Source organism: Prosopis cineraria, unplaced genomic scaffold (assembly GCF_029017545.1).
Source record: "Prosopis cineraria cultivar Desert tree isolate PC_DT_omini unplaced genomic scaffold, ASM2901754v1 PC10, whole genome shotgun sequence".
NCBI lineage: Eukaryota > Viridiplantae > Streptophyta > Magnoliopsida > Fabales > Fabaceae > Prosopis > Prosopis cineraria.
In genome coordinates, this window is record NW_026555341.1 from 7,311,050 (window position 1) to 7,332,426 (window position 21,377).

The 21,377-nt window shown below is 32.5% G+C and overlaps 1 protein-coding gene across 1 annotated transcript; it reads right to left on the reverse strand.

Moving 5' to 3' along the window:
• Positions 1–5,837: 5,837 nt before the first annotated feature.
• LOC129323091 (DET1- and DDB1-associated protein 1) lies at positions 5,838–9,809 on the reverse strand. Its single transcript, XM_054969647.1, has 4 exons — positions 9,578–9,809; positions 6,622–6,682; positions 6,239–6,300; positions 5,838–6,130 (listed from the first exon to the last, which is right to left on the reverse strand). The coding sequence occupies exons 1-4, from the start codon at positions 9,659–9,661 to the stop codon at positions 6,056–6,058; spliced, it is 282 nt and encodes a 93-aa protein (XP_054825622.1). The 5' UTR covers positions 9,662–9,809; the 3' UTR covers positions 5,838–6,055.
• Between the last annotated feature and the right edge of the window lie 11,568 nt (positions 9,810–21,377).

Sequence of the window (21,377 nt, forward strand, 5' to 3'; positions counted from 1 at the left end):
ATCATATTTCCCATCCACCAGCCGACTATGCATCTACTCTGAACTTCTACTCTGAGCCTTATAGTCACATGCTTTCATATCACTCCTTTCGAGTCTCTCTTTTCAAATTTGCTGCTTGATTTCGTTTTTTCACTCCTGTCAATCCACTTTCTTCTTCGTTCTCACTCGAACGTTGAAACTTTAGGGTCTAAAGCATTCAAATTTCAAGCTTTTGATCAAAATTTTATCTTTTAATTTTATTTTCAAGTTTTTTATTATTCTTGTTGCTATAAATAAAAAGATTATAAAGGTACATGTTGGATTTTTTTTCACCTTCGTTCATCTTCTTTCTTCCCCTTCAAAGCAACCGGAAATCGAAAGTCGGAACCCCATGTTTTGAACTCGCTTGGTTTCTTTAAACTCGCTTCAGTTTCTAGCTCAAAAGTTAGCTTGCAGTGGCTCAATCTGACTCAACCTATAAAATGGTTTAAACGAGTGAAACAAGCTGTTTAAGTCTTCGGTCAACAGTCGGACCAATTTGACCATCCGATCTGATCTAGCTTTCAAATCATTGCTTGCTCTATATCATCATTTTAAAAATAGGAAAAATTGGTCATAAAGATTTCAGCATCAAATTAATTGCTAAAAAAGCATTAGAGAGTTTTGAAAATAAGGTCCTTTTGCAGCAATATTGTAGTGAGTTAAAAGACCAAAATGCCCTTGGTTAATGAGATTTGAAAATAAAAAATGTTTGACAAGTAGAATTTCAAGGGCGATGGAACTTGCAAAGAACAAACAAAGAAGATGAATAACAGGTAGTACCGACAACTTGTTAACTTGTTAGCCACTTGAGGAGTATTTAGGCAATACCCCAAGCGATATTGACAGCGACATTTGAGTTTTTGCAACTTTGGATTTGAGGTGTGTTACTTGACACCTTTAATCTCTGTTTCTCAAGAAGTATCGTGCTTTTCATGATAACAATATAGTATATTTGAATAAATAGATATCCTTAGGCTCTATATGCTTATTTTTCATGAAACAAGAATACATATCATGAAAACGATTATGACCTTAGGCTCTATATGCTTATTTTTCATGAAAAAGGAAATTCATATCTTGAAAATGATTGTGTACTTAGCTTTATATGCTTATTTTTCATGAAAATAAAAATACATATCTTGAAAACTAAAGCATGGTGCTAGTTTTTAAGAAAATACACCTTTAAGAAAGATCCATTGCATATGCGAACTAATAACATGCATATATGAAAGAGTTTTGCATATAAGGGAGCTTATTGCATCATAAGGAGACTTTTTGCATATGCATGGTTACTTTCTTATTTTTTGAAAGAGTATTGCATTCTATTGAAGATACTTGCATCTATGTGAAGACCAATTACATATCCTTAAAGTCATATGCACTTGTCAAAAAATGCACATTCAAGAAAGATTCATTGCGTATGTGGACTGATTACATGTATATATAAAAGATTTCTACACATGAGGAAGCTTATTGCATTATAGAGAGGCTTTTTGTATATGCGTGGTAACTTTCTTGTTCTTCAAAAGAGTATTACATTTTATTGAAGATATTTGCATCTATGTGATGACTTTTTATATATGCGTGATGACTTTCTCGTTCTTCAAAAGGATATTGCATTTCATTGAAGATAATTGCATTTATGTGAAGACAAACTGTATATCCTTGAAGTCATATGCATCTGGCAAAAATGCACCTTTAAGGAAGATTCATTGCATATGCGGACTGATTACATGCACATATGAAAGAGTTTTGCACATGAGGGAGCCTATTGCATCACAAGGAGACCTTTTTTCATATGCGTGATAACTTTTTCATTCTTCAGAAGAGTATTGCATTTCATTAAAGATGCCTGCATCCATATGAAGACTAATTGCATATCATTGAAGTCATATGCACTCGCTAGAAAATGAACATTCAAGGAAGATCAATTGCATATGCGGACTAACTACATGCATATATGAAAGAGTTCTACACATAAGGGGAACCTATTACATCATAAGGAAACATTTTGCATATGTGTGGTAACTTTCTCGTTTTTTGAAAAATCATTGCATTCCATTGAAAATGCTTGCATCTGTATGAAGACTAATTGTATATCCTTAAAGTCATGTGCCCGCCAAAAAATGCACATTCAAGGAAGACCCATTGCAGATGTGGATTGATTACATGTATAGATGAAAGAGTTCTACATATAGGGGAAGACTATTGCATCATAAGGAGACATTTTGCATATACAAGAATACTTGTACATGCTGTTGAAGATGATTTCATAAAGAGGGAAGGTATATGTATTTTTGTGAAAAATGTTCTATATAATGAAAGACACATTGCATCCCATGTATGATATTTGTGGTATCATTTTTTAGGATATCATGTTATATATTAAAATAAAGGAAGGACTTGAAAGTTTTTTTTTCATGAAAATCATATGGGATATCATGAAAAATGAGAGTCTCAAATATTACAGAGCCTCTGTAAACTAATTTTTTCAAAATATGTGAAAGGAATATCATGAAAAATGAGGGTCCAAATGTTAAAGAGCCTATCTAAGCCATTTTTTTAGGATATGTGAAATTAATATCATGAAAAATGAGGGTCATAGATGTTGCAGAGCCTATTTAAGCCAAATTTTTTAAAATATGTGGAATGGATATCATGAAAAAGGAGGGTCTTGGATATTATGTAACTTTTATTAGCTAACTTTTTTCAAAATTTATGGAAAGGATATCATGAAAAATGAAAGTGTTGAATGTTATAGAGCATTTCTTAACCCAATTTTCAGGATACATAAAATGAATATTTGAATAAATGAAGAGCGTGTTATGAAAAAATTTTATAACATATTATTTTTTTATAAAAAAATTATTGTTATATTCTGAAAAATAGTTATGACCATCAGACACGACATTTGGATGCAACTACATTGTAGCTAAAATATATAATACTATTCATCCATATCAACAATACAACACCAATATTGTTGCCATTTGTAAGTGTATCAATTTTTCATGAAAAATCATTTCATATCCTGAAAATTTATATAATATGACAAATATACTCATGTATATTTAGAACAATTTAATAAAATGGCAACATAAATCATCATGTAGCATTTTTTTTTGCATTGAACATTTAATCTATTAGAACTATACATCATAATTTATAAACTTAAGAGCATCTATACAAAAACATTCTTACTACTTTATAAAAAAAAATCTTTTTTACATAAAGTCATCTACCTAAATACAAGCATCTTAATCTATTTTGGCTTCTTTGGAACTTTTCAAGTTGAATTACATACTAGATATTGTCCTAAAATTTATTCGTGTCATTGTTTTGCCAACAATCAAACCATATCCACCTTTTTTTGCCATTTCTTCTCGCACAAAAGCATCATATTCAGCATGGGTCAAACAACGATACATATACCAATCAATATTTACGGTGCTCTCATAACAATTTCCAGTGCTGATTTCAAACCACAATTTCATATTTTTAGTATTCTCCAACCCATTAGCAATAAATTTGAAATTCAAGAGTAGAAAGTTTTTTTGGCTTTCAAGCACAAATGAAAAGCAATTAACATGAAAACTATATTCTTCTATTTGTGAACAAAACAATTTTTTAAAAAAGACATCGAACTGAAGATGAACTAATCTCACAGGCTATAGCTAGTTTGAGAATGTTGTTTACACTTGATAAACAAAGAGCAAATCAGGCCCATACTTCCTCATTTCCTAGTTTTGCAAAAGTCATGAAAAATTTCAATATCAATAGATCATACACTTTGGTGAATCATTCGAAATTATGCAATGTTTACAGGCACATCTTTTTCTAGTAATTTGTGTTTGCTAACATCAATTCTAATCCACATTATAGAAAATCCCCTATCAATTGTTTGCAATGCATCTCCCATCGGACAAAACAAAACTATCACTTATAAAGATACCAATTTGAATTAATAAAGTAATTTTCTTTCTTTGGCCAAATAGAAAGGTAGTGCAATCAATTCATATTGAATTAAAATATGATTGCATAGACTAGTTAAGAAATAAATAGAAACCTCATCTAACTCACAATGAGTAGCTTTTGATTGAGGGCAAATCTTTGTCTTCTTAGACATCTTCAACACTTTGCCAAGTTTCTTTGTATCAATAGACAAAACATCATCTTGACCCATGCTTAACTACTTTTTATCAGATAGATCAACATTTCCACTGCATTTTGGATTGACTTTGGCCTTGATAGCCATATATCAAGAAGTTCTATGGCAATTGATGGAATGCCCTATAAGAGGCCTATATGGAACAGACACATAGAAGGAGACAACTTAAAAGAAAAAACCACAGTAAGGGATAAACTCATGAATAGGAAAAGTGAATGAAGAACCTAGAAATAGAAGTAATAGAGAAAATGGAGAAGATAGCAACATGGTAACCAAAAAAAAAGGAAGAAAGAAATTTTCAAGTAGTGATATACAAAGTGAACAAAAAGTAATGGGTGTTATGAAATCAATGAACTAAATCCTAAATGGTGAAATAAAACCAAGCATTCAAAAATCAAAACCAAACTTAATCAACCTACCAATGCATTGAAAAAGGAAAACACATCAAAAAATAAAAGTGAGCAAATGAATCTTTTCAATTGAAGAAGCAAATCAAAACCACAAAGAGCTTCACAGACAAAATCAATAGGATTTGTCCCTTTTGTTTTGTAGTGGCAATGTGACCTTCGCTAGCAAAGAACTTGAAGGTTTTGATCTTGACAACGATCGGTGATGTGAGGAAGAGGGTGAGTGAGTCGTGATCGGTGCTGTGAGGGAAGAAGGGAAGTTTGGTCTTTTACTCGTCTCATTTTATGTCAACAAAGGACCTCATATTAGAAAAGCTTCCAGGTTCCTCTCCACAATTAAATTTATGATGAGGTCTTTTTTTAGCAATTTTCCTTTAAAAATATTTTCCAGCATGTAGTCATAATTTCCCCTTTCATTGTGCACATTAAAATCAGCAAATAAAGGATTCAATGTACTAGTTCAAGATTAATGATCACAACTATAGTTAAATTATAATTAACTAATTATAAAGAAAATATTTTATTAAATTTATTAAGATATTAGTTTGACAATTTACTAATTTAACTGAAGGAATTAACCCATATTTTCATATTATGACAATTACAATATACTTAATTGGAAAGGAGGGGTGGGGTGGAGAGGGGAGGAGGAATCCCTTCCAATTTGAAAGGAAAGAGTTAGGGGGGGGGGGGGAATTTTTTCCACTAGGTCTTGCCAAACAAAGAGAGGAGCCCCTCCTCTCCCTTTCAGTAATGAATCTAGAGGGACAAGGGGCTCTTGCTCACCCACATTTTAATACTCCTTTGAAAAGAATTAAAATTTTTGCTTGTAAAAAACATTAAATTAGATTTTGACTCCTTTACATTATGTTTGAAATCTAATTTGACCTCACAATTAATAATTCTTGAATTCGCCACTGCTCTCCTTATCCCATCCAAACAAAAGGAGGGACCCTCCAACCAAATAGAGGGTCAGTGACAATGGTGTAATCAAGAATTTTCAAATGATATCTTTGTAAAAGTCTCTAAAAAACATGATCTTGGGTGCACTCACCGCTCGGACATCCTCTCCTAACAATAATATAACTTTGGACTCGTTCACACAAACCAACTTTGACCCACGTTTTCTTTAAAAGGGGAAAAAAAAAATCAACTGAATGAAGGATGCATTATTGCATTCTGTATATCCTTATCCCTCTTCCTATTATTACGTACGTAACCGCCGAGTGCAGACTGCAGAGTAATGCAGGAGATGCTCCGTAGAAAGCATAGGCAATCATTTCATTGACATTATATTCCATAGGGATTACGAGACCCTGTTTCAAGTTACATATTCCAAATATATCTGGCAAGGTAGTTTACAAATAGAAAACATGCAAAACTTGTTCTGTGCACAATGAAAAATACATATTTAACAAGGTAACGAGGCTGGCATGAAAAGTTTGCTCGGTGTGAACGATCAGGCAGAAATCCTTGGTTGCTTGCATCCATGCTCTGGTGAAAGATTATCTGATGCGGCTCGTTTGGGTTTCAACTGCAGAGAAAATGACCACGAGCAGCTATAAGATCTCTAAACAGCGAGGAGTGGGTACAGGTGTGTGCACTGCTACCAGCATGAGAATTAGAAGAATTCAAAACTAACCTTCTCCTCAGCATGCTGGTAAATATGTCTTAGAAGGATATTTTTTGCTTCAGTAGTTATCACTGCCAGAGGAACTTTCACATGGTTAGAGAATCCTCAATCAATAACCATGGTGAGAATGATAGCAAACGTGAAATGCATGTCTACTTCAAGAACATATTAAAGATTAATCCTCTTAATCCGTGTCTCCCGTTCCCTTTTTGAAGCTGGGCTGCCATTTTTAAGTAATAGGTCCACACTGTACATTTAGTTTAAGTCCTCCTAGGTGACAGAAATTATCAATATTATAGGGACATGCTCTAAGCTTAGATAACAATGAAATAGATCCAGCAAGGCAGCACTGCAGCCAAAGGTAGAAGAAAGTTCTTCTCAGTACTCGATACCTTGATCAGGTGGTGGAAGGGTCCTGCTGTGAGTTGGATGGTAAGTAGCAGGTGTCATTTTCTACATGAAATCAAGATATCTTATTAAGGAAGAGAAAGTATAAAATCAGGTTATGAATAATAAGTAGCCATCTATATCAGAAAATTGTTTTAAAATGCTCCTTTGAAAATGATAAAAAATCACTTTCCAAACAATGTAAATGCCACTCAACACTTTATTTAAACATGAATTCATGCGAAGTAATGAACTAATTTGTCTAACAATCTTGGATTTGCAGACTAAGTGTTGACATGCCATAACACCAAGACAAACGAAGCTAACTTTTGATACACACTACCATGAATAGACACTTTCTGGTATTAGTTCCAAGATTCAATATGCTTTCTTTGAAAATGCTGACAATCTCACCAACTCAACTTCTCCCTCTGGTCTTAAATATAAGAATTAGTTAAGTAATTCAAACATGTTAAGAAAATCAGTTAAGTTAATTATTTGCTAGTAATGTGTGTTGGTTTTCCTAAGATACCACTCCCTTTCATAATTTACTTTGGAAACCATCCATGTTAATTGCACACAACCAAACGTGCAATCAAAATAGGTAGTTTAGGGGGGGAAATAATAAATGTGAAAGATAAAGGAGATCAAGGTCTTACACTTAAGATTAAAACAAACTCCTCAACTAGCTCCTATATCATAATATTATAACCATCCTTGATATTTGTTGTCATGTTATGGAAATGTAAACTCATTCAGATTTTAGAGGGTCTGAGGCAAGCGTGAATGATCCTTCCAGTGGAGCTAAACAGTTCAAATTTACAGGTACACGGAAAAACAAGCTTTGCATAGAGAAGCCCACATGAGTTGTGAAGTACTCAAGAATTAGTAGTTGAGTGTAAACATTTATAATATATATCTCATTTTAAATTTTTTGATGAAATATCTGACTTTGCTTTTCATGACGCAATCACAAATATGTTTTATCATAATTTTTCACCAACTTGAGATTCAGATAGAGAGATTACTTGCTTTTAACTCCATTTTAAGAATTTGAGGTGAACCTAAGTGAGTACTGTACTAGTAATCTTCAGCTATATAAACGGCTCAGTCTTCACTTTTGGCCCATATATGCAACACAACCCCAAAAATCTTCAAAGGATTTGGTCGGCAGCTGAAGTGAAATATGTCACAAGTCACCCATTACAGCTGAAGTGAATAGATCCCATGGACACTCCTGGGTTAGAGAAAACTACCAAAATGATATAAACTTTTAACGGATTGAGAGTTGTTTCTTATTTACGTAATTGATGACTGGTATGAAAGGCCCTCCTATCCAAATAATGGAAACTCAGGAGTAATTTGACAGTGCTTCTGCTATTAGTGAATTAGATTGTAATGACCTTAAAGCACGCATACTAAACCAAAATGAAGAACTAAATTTCATCAAAAGACTAGTGAATTAACTTCAGATGAAAATATTGTCGTTGACAGGCCAATCTGGAATTAAAGAAAAGATGGGGTGACAAATATGAAAGGAGGAGGTAAACAGATCATATCAGGAATACGACAAAGGTGATCTGTTGACGTGGGCAAAAATTTTGACACGTGAAGAAAACAAGGAAAGACAAGTGCATAGCAACAACGGAATGAAAATATAAGGGCACAACATAGCATAGTCATTGTACCATACTAGTACCTAATAATTGAAACGTATAAGTGTTAAAACATGTTAGGAACACATCAGGAGCTGTCAAAACAAAGGGGAAAAACTTTTACTCCAGATTACCATCCAGAGGAGTTGGGATATCACATCAAGTGTTGGTCTCTGACGCATCTTGGACATGGATATGGCTCCTTCCTTGAACTGTTCATGCTTCATAGCATGTGATTTTACGAAAGAATATAAATACTAACAACTACTTATCCATTCATCATGTTACTTTCCACAATGTGAACTTAAACTTAGGAGAATCAACAGATATTTTTTGGCCAAAATAATATTTCACTGACAGAAGAGTAAATCCAACCAATCAATGGCTATAATATTTTATGGACCTCTTCTTTAGAGGAAGTGCTGTGAACAATTCCATTCAGAGCCCGAGGGAAGAATGCAATTTATGATTACAATCATTAAGTTAAAGAGCCTTGAAAGTTTTAAAGCAAACAACAAAATTCTAGTGGCAAATTATACTTTTGCTAGACTATTGGGCCAAAAATTCAGTCATTGTCAGAACTGGGTAAAAAGCTAATGAAACGGATGGAGATGGGAAAATGTAACACAATGAACATCACTGAAGTTGCTAATGGAATGGATGGAGGGAAAATGTAACACAATAAACATAACTGATTTTTTTTTTTTTGGGGGGGGTGGGGAAGCGAGAAACAAATAAATAAGAGAAAATCGAAGATCATCCCCAGCTAGGAAAGTTTAATTTTTTAATTGTTTATTTATAATTTTGGTTTTGGGGGGGGGGGGTTCGTGAGGTGAGGAATTCTAGCATACTACTTTTGATTAAAGTTGCAACCATGTAGAGGAAAATGTTTAAAAAAAAAAAAAACCACGCAGTAAATGTGATGGAAAGAGCATCGTCACAATGACAATGCCGCACATAGTATCGGGTGTGAAGAGTTCAATCTCCCTCCAGCGCCAAAAAATGCAGCACCAACAATCACAAGCATCCAACTAAACTAAATTACAGACTGGCACGAGATATTCCGCCGTGAAATCAAAAGAAACAGATTTGAGAATTTCGATATCGCACAGACAAACACACTCACGCACACGCACACGAGATAACTTGGAAAGCCTTTTCAGAAGCAATAAAATTATGTTGCAACCGGGGCGGGGATGGCGGGGGGAATATCGAAGGATACAAGATCAGATTTTTCAATGAGCGATAAAGTAGAAAAGTAAGGAATTTAAGAGTTCCCCCAAGAATATGAAATAGAAATACTCACGGAGGGACTAGAAGGATCGGAAGGTCGGAGCTGACTGAAGTTGTGAGGGTCGTATGACGGCCAATTACCGAGTATAGACCCCATAGAATGTTGATTGTTGCTCCAAAATTCAGAGAAACAGACAGATTCGAAGTGTCGCGAAGATGAAGTAAAAAGCAGAGCGCCACCCCCCAGAAGCGATTGTTATACGTAGGTACCAGATTGAACTTCATTACGTACTCATATATAGCATAAAGCTCAGCACTATTTCTCTCTTAACTTAACCCATCAAAAGCCCAGTTCCACATTTCATTTTCATGCACCAGAATTTTTCTTTTTTGATTTTTCGGTGTGATTGATAGAAATAGATTGTCCCCCCACAAACTTCTCTCGTTTAAAAGTATAAAATATTTTTTAAAGAATTAATTATTTATTTTTTGTTAAAAAAAGAGTCAATTTTATTGATCACAAAAAATCAATTACAAACACTAATAACCAAAGTCAAAAAAACCTACACATACAACCTAACACACCAAAGCACACCAAAAAAAATACAATAACCAGTTTAACAAAAATAAAAACAAGAAACAAAAATCAACAAGATTACAAAATACAATAAAAGTTATCAACCAATGCCTTTCTTTACAAAATATATATTCCTACTAATATCATTACTATTCAACGCTTTAGCCTTGTCAAGAAGTATAATCCGAGCCAAGGTAGATAGAGGTGACAATATCAAATCAATCAATTCCATCTTACTTTTAACATCCATTGCAAAAAAATCCACAGTTTTATTCCCATCCCTACAAACAAGAGACAAACAACAATTCTTCATAGAAAGCCATAAACAACAAATATCATTGATAATGTCAGCACTTTTTCAGTCACAAGTAACAACCTTATATAAGACCTCACAATCCCCTTTAACACATATACTCATAGTTTTAAGTTTTTTAATAAGTACTAGAGCCCTTTTTAAAGCTAAAGTTTCAATCATCAAAGTTGAAAAACCTATCACTTTTTTACTTATATCTATCACAAAGTTACCCAAATCATCTCTTCCAACAATCCCAATACCACCACAGCCTTTTATCTCATCAAAAGCCCCATCATAATTCAATTTAATCCCACCTTTATCAAAAAAAACACCAAAGCAACTTCATTTTCTTATATACATCAACCTTTCTCACAGATTTAGAAATTTTCACATTATTAATTTCACACAAAAGTTTGTCAACTAGAACATTCACCTCAATAGGATCAACATTTTTACTATCAAACACAAATCCATATCGAAGTTTTCAAATATATTAACAAGTAAAAGCTATTCTACAACTAATCATATTAAAAAGGTTGTTAGTCATAAGCCAAGTAGTAACCCAATCTTCAATACTAGTTACCAAGGATCTTTTAATTTTTCATTCAAAATGACCACCAAACCAGATAGCTTTAGCCCAATAACATAACAAAATCATATATTCCCTAATTTCCTCTTCATCACCACAAATTTTACATACAGAGTCATTCAAGCATTTTCTTTTCCATAAAACATCACAAGTAGGTAAAGCACCTTTCATTAATTTTCAACGAAAATGCTTAATCTTAGGCATACAATTAAGTTGCCAAATCTTATGCCAAACATCATTATTAATTCTCCTCAAGGATTTAGAATCTTTTACAATCACAATTGTTTTCTCCCTTACATGTTTGTAACCCATATATATGCCATTTTTAGCACCATCCCAAGCAATTCTATCTTTACAACCAGACAAAGGAAAATGGATGCTTAAAATTGTGTCTCTTTCCACTTCATTAATCAAATCAAAAACACATTGCAAATTCCAGCCATTACCATTCATTAAATCTGCTACGAGTCTATTCATTTCATCTTCATTAGAAAAGCTGACATATAGCTTTCCATTATCCAAACCCCATACCCACCTATCTCTCCAAACTTTACACTCAAGCCATTCCTAATTTTTCACTAAAGTTTTTCAGCCAAGAAATCCCTCCCAACAAGTAAACTCAACCAACCCCAAGATGCAAGAGGACCCTTTTTTTGTTTCTAAAAAGGATGAATTAGGAAAATATAAGCCTTTTAAAACATTAGCTCGGAGATCATTTTCACAATTCAACAATCTCCAAGCTGATTTTGCCAATAAAGCAGTATTAAAATCTTCAAAACATCTAAAACCTAAACCACTATTATCCTTAGGTTTTGACAATGACTCCCAAGATTTCCAATGAATTGTCCTCTCATCACCCTTTTGACCTCACCAAAATCTAGCAACACTTTGATCTAAATCCACACATGACTTTTTAGGGAATTTAAAGTAGGACATAAGAAAAATAGGAATAGCATTAGCAATTGATTTAACAAACACCTCTCTGCCCCTTTCAGACGACAATAAATTCTTCCAACCTTCAATTCTTTTAATGAATCTTTCCCTAAGAAAAGCAAGAGCTTGAGTTTTAAATCTACCCCATAGAATAGGCACACCTAAATATTTTCTAGATTCATTCTTACCGTTGATTCCCAAAATCAAACATAATTCATCTCTTAAATCAGTTTTGACATTATGGGAAAAGAAAATGCTAGACTTATCAATATTAATTCTCTAACCCGAAGCCTCACAAAATCCACTAATAATACTATTCAGAACTTCACAATTTTCCTTATCAACCTTGAGGAAAAACAGAACAACATCAACAAGCAATATATATGACAAAATATAAGGTATTTTTAGTCATTTAATATGTAATTATTATCTTTTTTAAAATATTATATTGAATAAATCATTTTATATTTATTTTAAGATAAAATATTCTATTAAATAGGGATAAATATAAAAAGATAATATTAGTTTGAAGATAAATAACTACTTTATTAGAGTGAAATTCAATTAGAAGTGCCTTACATTTTTTAAGGGAATAAGTATTTAATATGTTAGTCCAAAATAAACCATAATATTTATAATACATTATTTTTATAATTTATATTAATACGTTATGTTGTCAATATATAAGATACATAGATAGATATTATTATAATTAAAGACAAGTAAATCTACTAAATTCAATTAAATAATAAATAAAATTTCTATCTCTGTCCAAATAATTTAATAAAATCGCAAGCTGGCTTTTTGTTTTTGTTTTTTAACTGTTGAAGACTGGCTTTTGAAAGGATCCATGATGCCTATCTGTGACCCCAGATGAGCATGAACTGTAAAATATCATCCGCTGATTGGTTAAACATAATAATTTTTATTGTTTATGATGCGTGTTTGAAATTCCGCGCTGAAACTATAGAATGATCCTATTTTTAAAAAATATATAACTATTGGTCCAAGCTTAGTTAGGACCCACCTTTACTCATGTTTCTTATCGATGCTGGGCAAGTTGAATTTAGCTAGACAATATTACGCTAGTGATTACCTTTTAATAAGTTCCAATTCCAATCATTATGGTCATGATTTGGTAACAAATCTATTGCAAAGAAAAAAATTATGAAAAAATATAATTTTAAATTTTTATACTTTGTTCGAGTTTTGTTATATGTCTCTGTACTTTTTTTAATATTATAGATCCTTATACTTTTATTTTTTAATGCCCCCCATTTTCTTATGCTACTCCTTTTTAAAAATGTGTCATGTATTTACATGAAGGTAAAAATGAGTTCTACTATTCTCAATTTATAAATAAAATGACTTTTTTATATGTTTTATATTAATATTGATGATTTATAGTTAAACAAATTACATGTAAATTATTATTTAATATAAATTTTGAATCTTGGCGAAAAATAAAGTAATGATTAAGAATGTTAGTAATAACAAGAGTAGCTTTAAGGATAGTTTTTTCTAGTAAAAAAAAGAATAGTTTTTTTGTACATTCTAACTATTTAACAATAGTTCAATTTAAATTTAATTAGTTTTGTCATGTGAGAGAATGTCAAGACTTAAGATCCAATTGCCGGTATTGGGCTAGACTCGGACGCAGGCATATAAAAATTGACCAATGACTAGTTTAAAGGGTGCTTGTCAAAGCTCACATGTTATGTATACTGCAATACAATGGAGATATGAGTAAAAAAAATTGTTGAGTATGCAGTTCTTGACCAGACCACCTGTGGTTGTCACTGCCTGATGCTTGCTTGCTTGCTTATTGTAAGAGTAAAGTAATCAACGACAAGGTTGAGCAAAATCAAACCAAATCAAATTAAATTTGATTTGTTTGGTTTGATTTATTCAGTTTAAATGATCGGCTCGGTTTTTTTTATAAAAAATTTTGTTTAAATGGTTTGGTTTGGTTTTCGAAATGCAAAACCAAATAAAATAAAGTAACCAAAATTATTCATATATATATTATTAAAGATTATTTTTATTTTTTATTGATATTATTTTTTGAAAATATTAGTGTTATATTTAATGAAAGAAGGTGGGAAAGAGAGAGATAACATATTAGAGGCCTGCTAATCTAACCCAACCTATTACCATTAATCTAGGTTTAGTGAAAAGCGAAAAAACCCTCACCTTACTCTCTCGGTCACTTTGTCAACACAACCTATACTCAATCTTGGTCACTTTGCCTCACTCTCAGTCTCTCGAGTCTCAGCTCTCTTCTTATTTTGTAACATCCCAATTTAAATTTTAATAGTTAATTTGAGTTAATAGAAATTTTTTAAAAAAAAATATTTAGAGGTAAGCAAATTAGAAGGAGATGATTGTTAAATCTAATCAGGATATAATTTTAAATTAAAATTAAAAAAATTAATTAATTAATTAATTAAAAAAATATTAAATTATTATTATTATCATTAAAAAAAGAGAAAATGTCTAAAGAAAGAAAGAAGAAGAAGGAGAAGAAGAAATTGCTTTCGGTGCTCTCCCACGCAATCATGACAATATATATATAATAATATAAAAAAAAGAAGAGAGAGGAAAAAGGAGACAAAAAAAAAAACATGTGGGACCCGCGGTATTTTTTTTATAAAATCACCCTCCTTCCTTCATTTCTTCATTTCATCCCTGCGTGAGCTGAGGCAGAGAGCGAGCGAGAGAGCGAGCGACATTGATGGAGAGGCTGACTGATTTAGAAGGTGGAGCTCCATAATGGGATACTTCATATGAGATTTTAAGTATTCTAAAACTAGGTAAGTGTTCTAAACATTTTTCTTAGTCATATTTTCTCTTTGGTTTCTGATTTTGTGGTGGTAGAAAATTTAGGATTTGGAAGAGGGATGAATTTATGTTGAATAAATATGGCTTTGAGGTTGTTAGTAGTGTAATAAATATTCTAGAGTATTATTTTGTTGATAGAATTAGAATTTGAGGCATTTGAGTTTATCCCTAGATTTCTATGGGTAGATTTTTAGTTAAATCTAAAAATATAAATTGATTTGTTGATATTTAGATGATTATTTGAGATGAGAAATAAATTATTATGGCTATAGAATAATGATTCTAGGCTTGAAATTAAGTTTGCAATTTTTGGGTATTTTTATGTGCGAATTTTTGGAATAAAAAGAGAAATTTTGATATTAGAAAAATATTTGAATGAAATTATTGTGAAGGAGACTATTAAACCAAGTAGATACGTTCAAATACATGAAATTAAATTTTAGAATTCAAGAGACTAAGACTAATTTCTTAAAATAAATACTTAGGTGTTAGAGTATGAGTGAAAATTGTGTTAATAATATTATTGACATATTGGGATATGATCAATTATAGATTAATTTTCTTTTGACACCATTCAAGCTTTGGAAAGCTTTGGAAGTGTTGTAACTTGAGGGGTAACATTTGACCTCTCAAAGGTTGAGGTAATCGGGGGAGATCTATTTTATGTATTTGTATGTTAATTAATTAATTATGTTGGTGAAACAAAAGAATATATATATATATATATATTTAAATTTGAAATAGTTGTTTGTAATGCATGTGGTTTTGTTGAGACCTTATGATTTGTGACCAAGTTAATTGTGACTTGGTATAAGTAATGAGATTGATGTTGATGATGATGTGCACAATCTTGACTATAAATTATGAATTATATATATGAGTTTTTAAAATGTATTTTTTTTATTAGTATGATCATATGGTGGGAGTTCGCCTTAGTGAAAGAGTTAGCAATTACACAAAATCCATATAGTATTTGGCTATTAACCAATAATCTTAGGGGTTATAGCCGCTACTTACCTTGTAAGGTACTGTAGCATTGTTCCTATTAAGGGACTTGACCCTACTGGCCTACCTGGAGTGTTAGGTAGAGCTAGTTTTGGGTATGACACCCCATAGTGTGTGATTTGGGGAAAACCGTGTTCAGAAGTGAGTAAGGTAACCCTGGCCCGGTAGCCCCTCATGATATGATTAAGGCTTTGGGTAGTCTCACCACATGGATGATCCCTTCCGGTTGTTGGCCCACGGATTTCATGTCAGAGGAAATAAGGGGGGATATAAGGAAGAGATTGATCATGCATATTATTATTATCATGCCATTTGAGTTATTGATGGCTATGTTGAGAATATGATTATAATTGTAGAAATGAGAACATGTAGTAATTATGCGAATAATGTATATGTGGCTATTTGTGCAAATTTTATACTTGACTTTATTCTTGAAATTATTCATATGAGTTCAATGTTAATGTGATTAACATGTTATTAATGTGATTGTTTGAATGGTCATCTTGATAAATTTATTGGTCACTTGCATTCATGATTAATTATCATGTATTTGTATAACTTAGATATACCTTGGTTACTGAGTGGTTGTACTCACCCCTCTCTTTTAACATATTACAGGAACTAGCTCATCTGAGAAGAACAGAGGAAAGGAGCATTAGGCCAAGTGATAATAATCACTTCTGTAGGCCTCTCTCCTTTTATGTTGATATGTGTATTTAGTTTATGATATTGCCAATTAGGATAATATATTCTTGATCCATTTGCACTATGGGTTTTGTGTAGGATGGAAAGGTATTTTGGGCTCTTGAGATTGTGTTTTGATGCTTATATTATATTAATAGGTCAAAATATTTGTGCAAGTAAAACTAGTTATTATCATGCTTTCGCATATGTTTAATCGAATGATATTAATTCTTAAAATATTTTAAAGACTTGGGATTCTTTTATATTAAATAGTTTGAAAAAAAATGCATATTAAGAATTTATTTAGGTTAATCTCGTATTGTATAATCCATTTGGGTTAGTCCTTGATTAACCATGGTTAGTATGATGATTAAGTCCTAATTTAGGACACCCGTTACAATTTGGTATCAGAGCCAGGTTTCGATCCCGGGACCTGTGGGTCAACTTGACTCAATGGTACCAGACTTCGCCTCAACTTCATTAAGGTGGTAGAGGTTGGAGGTTCGAGTCTGGGGAGGTTCCAAAAGACCCCCGTGAGGGTGGGGTGAGGAATAACCACTGTACCACCAGTGGAAAAGCCGGCAATCATGTGGTGACATGTGTGTTGTCCAGCACCTGGGAAAAGACCCTGGAGAGGCAGTGGTGACCCAGGAGGGCTGTTATATATTTGGTCTCCATGATTCTAGAAGGCACAAACCCTAGTCACTCCTTGACTCCTTCTCTATATGTTCTCTATCTATTCTCCAATCTATCTTAGCTCTCTCTCCACCATTCACTCTCTCAACTCTCTTCTCATTCAGTCTCCATGATTCCATAAATACGAAGGTATGAACCCTAGTCGCTCCTTCTTTATCTGTTCTCCACTTCGTCTCAGGCTTCATCTCCCTTCATTCACTTAGCTCTACTCTATCTCAATTCAGGCTTCATCTCCTTTCTCAGATAGAGCAACTCGCAGATGCAATGCAAGTCACACGACAAGATGCTTGCTCCTTCATCTCCCTTTATCTTCCTTTAAGGGTAAATATAATTATAATTTCTATTTGCGACTTTGAACTTTGAAGACTTCTCCTTCTTTGTTTTCTTCTTCCTATTATAAATTTTAATTTATTGTTTTTTATTTAATGATTTAGATGTCTGCTCTTAGTGAAGCTGAAAGACAAATGGCTTCTCCACATAGCCAAACTCTAACTCTATCTTCAACATCTAATGCTAAAGTGAGTTTGAGAAAAAGAAAGGCCATACAACCAAGACCTAAAGTTTAGGATCATTTTCACAAATATGTTCATGAGCACGGAGAGACTAAAGGTAAGTGTAATTATTGTGAAAAGGAGTTTTTCTATGATACGAAGAAGAATGGGACCACTGCACTTAAGAATCATATGCGTGTGTGTGAGAAATGGCCTCCTTTTGAGGAAGCTATGGAAGCCCACTTAAATTTTAGTGTGGATGATAATGCTTCTATTCTTGCTAATTAGAAATTTGATCAAAAAACAATTAGGAAATATTTGGCAAATATGGTTATAACTGATGAACTCCTTTTTAAATTTATTGATAGGTTTAGGTTTAAATGCTTTATGGTTGTTGCTCAACCAACATTTAAGGTTCCTTCTAAGTGAACAATAGCTTGTGATTGTTTTTAAAATTTACAATATTCAGTCACAAGGGAAGGGATATTGGAGTAGAAATTGAGAAATGTTTGTTTGAATTGGGAATTAATAGGGTGTTTATTATTATAGTAGACAATGCTACTTCTAATGATGTTGCTCTATTATACTTGAAGGAAAAAAATTTTAATTGGGACTTTTCTATTATGAAGTGCCAATTTTATATATGAGGTGTGTTGCTTACATTGTAAATCTAATTATTGTTGATAGGTTGAGATTAATAAGAAGTTTTGTGAAGAGAGTTAGGGAGGTTGTTCAGTTTGTTAGGCAATCTACCCTTGAGATGAAAAAGTTTAAGAAGAGTTGTGAGAATTAAAAGATTCAAAGTAAAAACCTTTTGACTCTAGTTTCTCTACTAGGTGGAACTTCACTTATTTAATGTTGAAGACTGCTCAAAAATTTGAAGCAGCTTTTAAGAAATTTGAGGACAAAGACCTTTATTTTTGCATTAATCTTGAACAAAGGGAAGGGATGCCTGAAGCTTCTGATTGGAGAGATATTTGAAGGATTTTGATTTTTTTAGTCATTTTTATGAGATGACCTTGCGTGTTTTTGGTGCTTTCTATGTTACATCCAATAGCTTGTTTTACGAGGTTTATATGATATATCACCTTTTGGATGAGTGAATAAAGAGTGATGATTTTAAGCTATCATCAGTGGCTTTTAAAATGAAAGAAAAATATGACAAGTATTGTATGAGATGACCTTGCGTGTTTCTGGTGCTTTCTATGTTACATCCAACAGTTTGTTTTATGAGGTTTATATGATATATTGCCTTTTGGATGAGTAAACAAAGAGTGATGATTTTGAGCTATCATCAATGGCTTTAAAATGAAAGAAAAATATGAAAAATATTGGAGAGATCCTTCAAAGATGAACTAACTCATTTATATTGATGCTATTCTAGATCCTCAATATAAGTTGGAATGGGTTCAATTTGCTCTTCGTAAGATGTCTAATGGTGAAGTTAGTGAAAATTTGGCAAACTAAGTTAAGGATGTTTTCATTGCTTTATACCATGAATACAAAGAACATATCTTTCCCTCAAGGCAATCTAAAAAGGAGCAGCTTACAGATGAAATCTAAGCTGATTTTGATGATGATGACGACCTTGATGTGAAAGTTATAAAGCTGCTTGAATCAGGAAAGAGGATATTTTTAAGTGAGCGCTTTGATGGGAAAACTAATAGGATTAAAATTGATAAATATTTGAATGAAGAAATTAAAATAGATAAAGCTGACTATGATATTTTAGATTAGTGGAAGTTGAATGGTCATAGATTTCCATTCTTTCAAGGTTGGCAAGAGATGTTTTGACGATACCAATATTAAAAGTTGCTTTAGAGTCCACATTTAGCACTAGAGGATGTGTTTTGGATGCGTGTAAGAGTTCTTTAACTCCTAAAGTTGTGGGAGCCCTTTTTTATCCTAAAGATTGGCTTCGTCACTCTATTCTTGTAGCTGTAGAAGAGAAATTAGATGACATTCAAAAGATTAAGAGTGGTAAAATTTTTAATGTTATGTATATGCTATGTTACCTTTAAAATTCATTTATTTATGATTTAGTTTAACTCTTGAGCTAATTTATTTGTAGATCTCCAAAGAATTGGATTGGAATTAGCAATTGAAATAGTGCGAACTCTTCATTATTTATGTCCATAGCAATTGGTTCATTTAGTTGTGATTTTTGTTATGTTGCTATAACTTTTGTTGGACCAGTTGTTCTTGACTTCTCGTTATTGTCTTCTTGTTGTCTTGTTGGTGGTTAGTTATGTAATAAGCTTGTTCATTTTCTTAATGGCTACTGAGTAAGTTTCTTTGTTCCATGAGAATAATATTTTAGCCATGTGTTTAATTTAACTATTTTTTTTATAATGTAAGCTCAAGCAAAGACTATCATTGGCAGGTGGCAACTTGCAACTTGTAATGGATTGGCTATATTTTGTTATTTTGCTTAATGTTTTTGTGATCACTAATGGAATAATTATTTTGAATTATGTTGAAACTTATGGACTTATTTGTAGTTTTTCATGAGATTATTATTATTATGTGATGGATTATTAAGACTTTACATTAGGTGAATTATTTTATATTATTATTGTTAGGTGAATTATGTTGTTCAGTGTCCACGCTATTGTTTTTGGGAATCCTTTTTGTTTTCCTCATAGTTTATACTCGTTATGTTAATTTTATAGTTATGAGATTTCATGATTTTACAGGTCCAATAATGTGTGATGTTCTTTTTGAAGATAGGCCCAATTTGATGTTTTAAATTATTTCTTAATTGATATGAATGTATGATGTACTTTTTTGGAGATAGGCCCAATATGTTGACAAAAAACCATGGTTATTAGAACTAGATCGGACTGATCGATTTGACTGGTTTAATTAATAATCGGCCAATTATTCAGTTCAAAGATGATGCAAAATTAAGGGGAGAGAGAATCGGCCATGAATCGACTGAACTAACAGTTCAGGTAGTCCTCATTTACTTTTTTTTTCTTCTCCCTATTTTGGTAAAACGATGTCATTTTGCCTCATACTTTTTTTCCCATTTTTTGGTAGAAACAAACAAACATAACCTAATCCTAAACCTCTCACAGTTCAGAGTCCACTTTCCTTTACTCCATCTTAAAGCCTCGAACACAAGCTGTTGAGGTCGCGGAACCCTATTAGGCGAGCTGTTACAAGATCAGTTTGGTCGACCTCCTACAGAACCAGTTCGGTGAGCCTCGTGAGCTCTTACCCAATCATCTTGTTCGTGTTCCTTTAATTTGACAGCCAACGATCTCAAAAAACGAGTAGCCTTTCCATTACCATTGTTGAGAATAACATTGCCTTCTAAACACTCTTCCTTTAAAAGTTGATTGATTTGGTTTCTGTAAATTCTCCAACCCAACTCGCATACTTATTATAAAGGTTATATTTTACTTGTTTGACTTATCAGTGTGCAATGTGACTTTCAATTTTTTTTTTAAAATCAACGTTTCTATCAAGTAATTATAACCTCAATTTGTACATTGCAGCACTTGAATTTTATCACAGTGAATTAGCCATCGTAATCAAGTGTGAAAGTATGTATGTGCATAAGTTTATTTGTATACGTACATAGATAGAGAGAGATAAATAGAGAAAAAGCAGTATGATGTATGTTCACCTTGTAATTAGTCGATCCACTATTACAAATCTTATTCATGTTTTTTGGGCGAGGAGTACAAGAAACGTATGTCATAATTAGAACAAAAGATGACAACAAAACAAAGAAGAATCCAATAATTTAATATG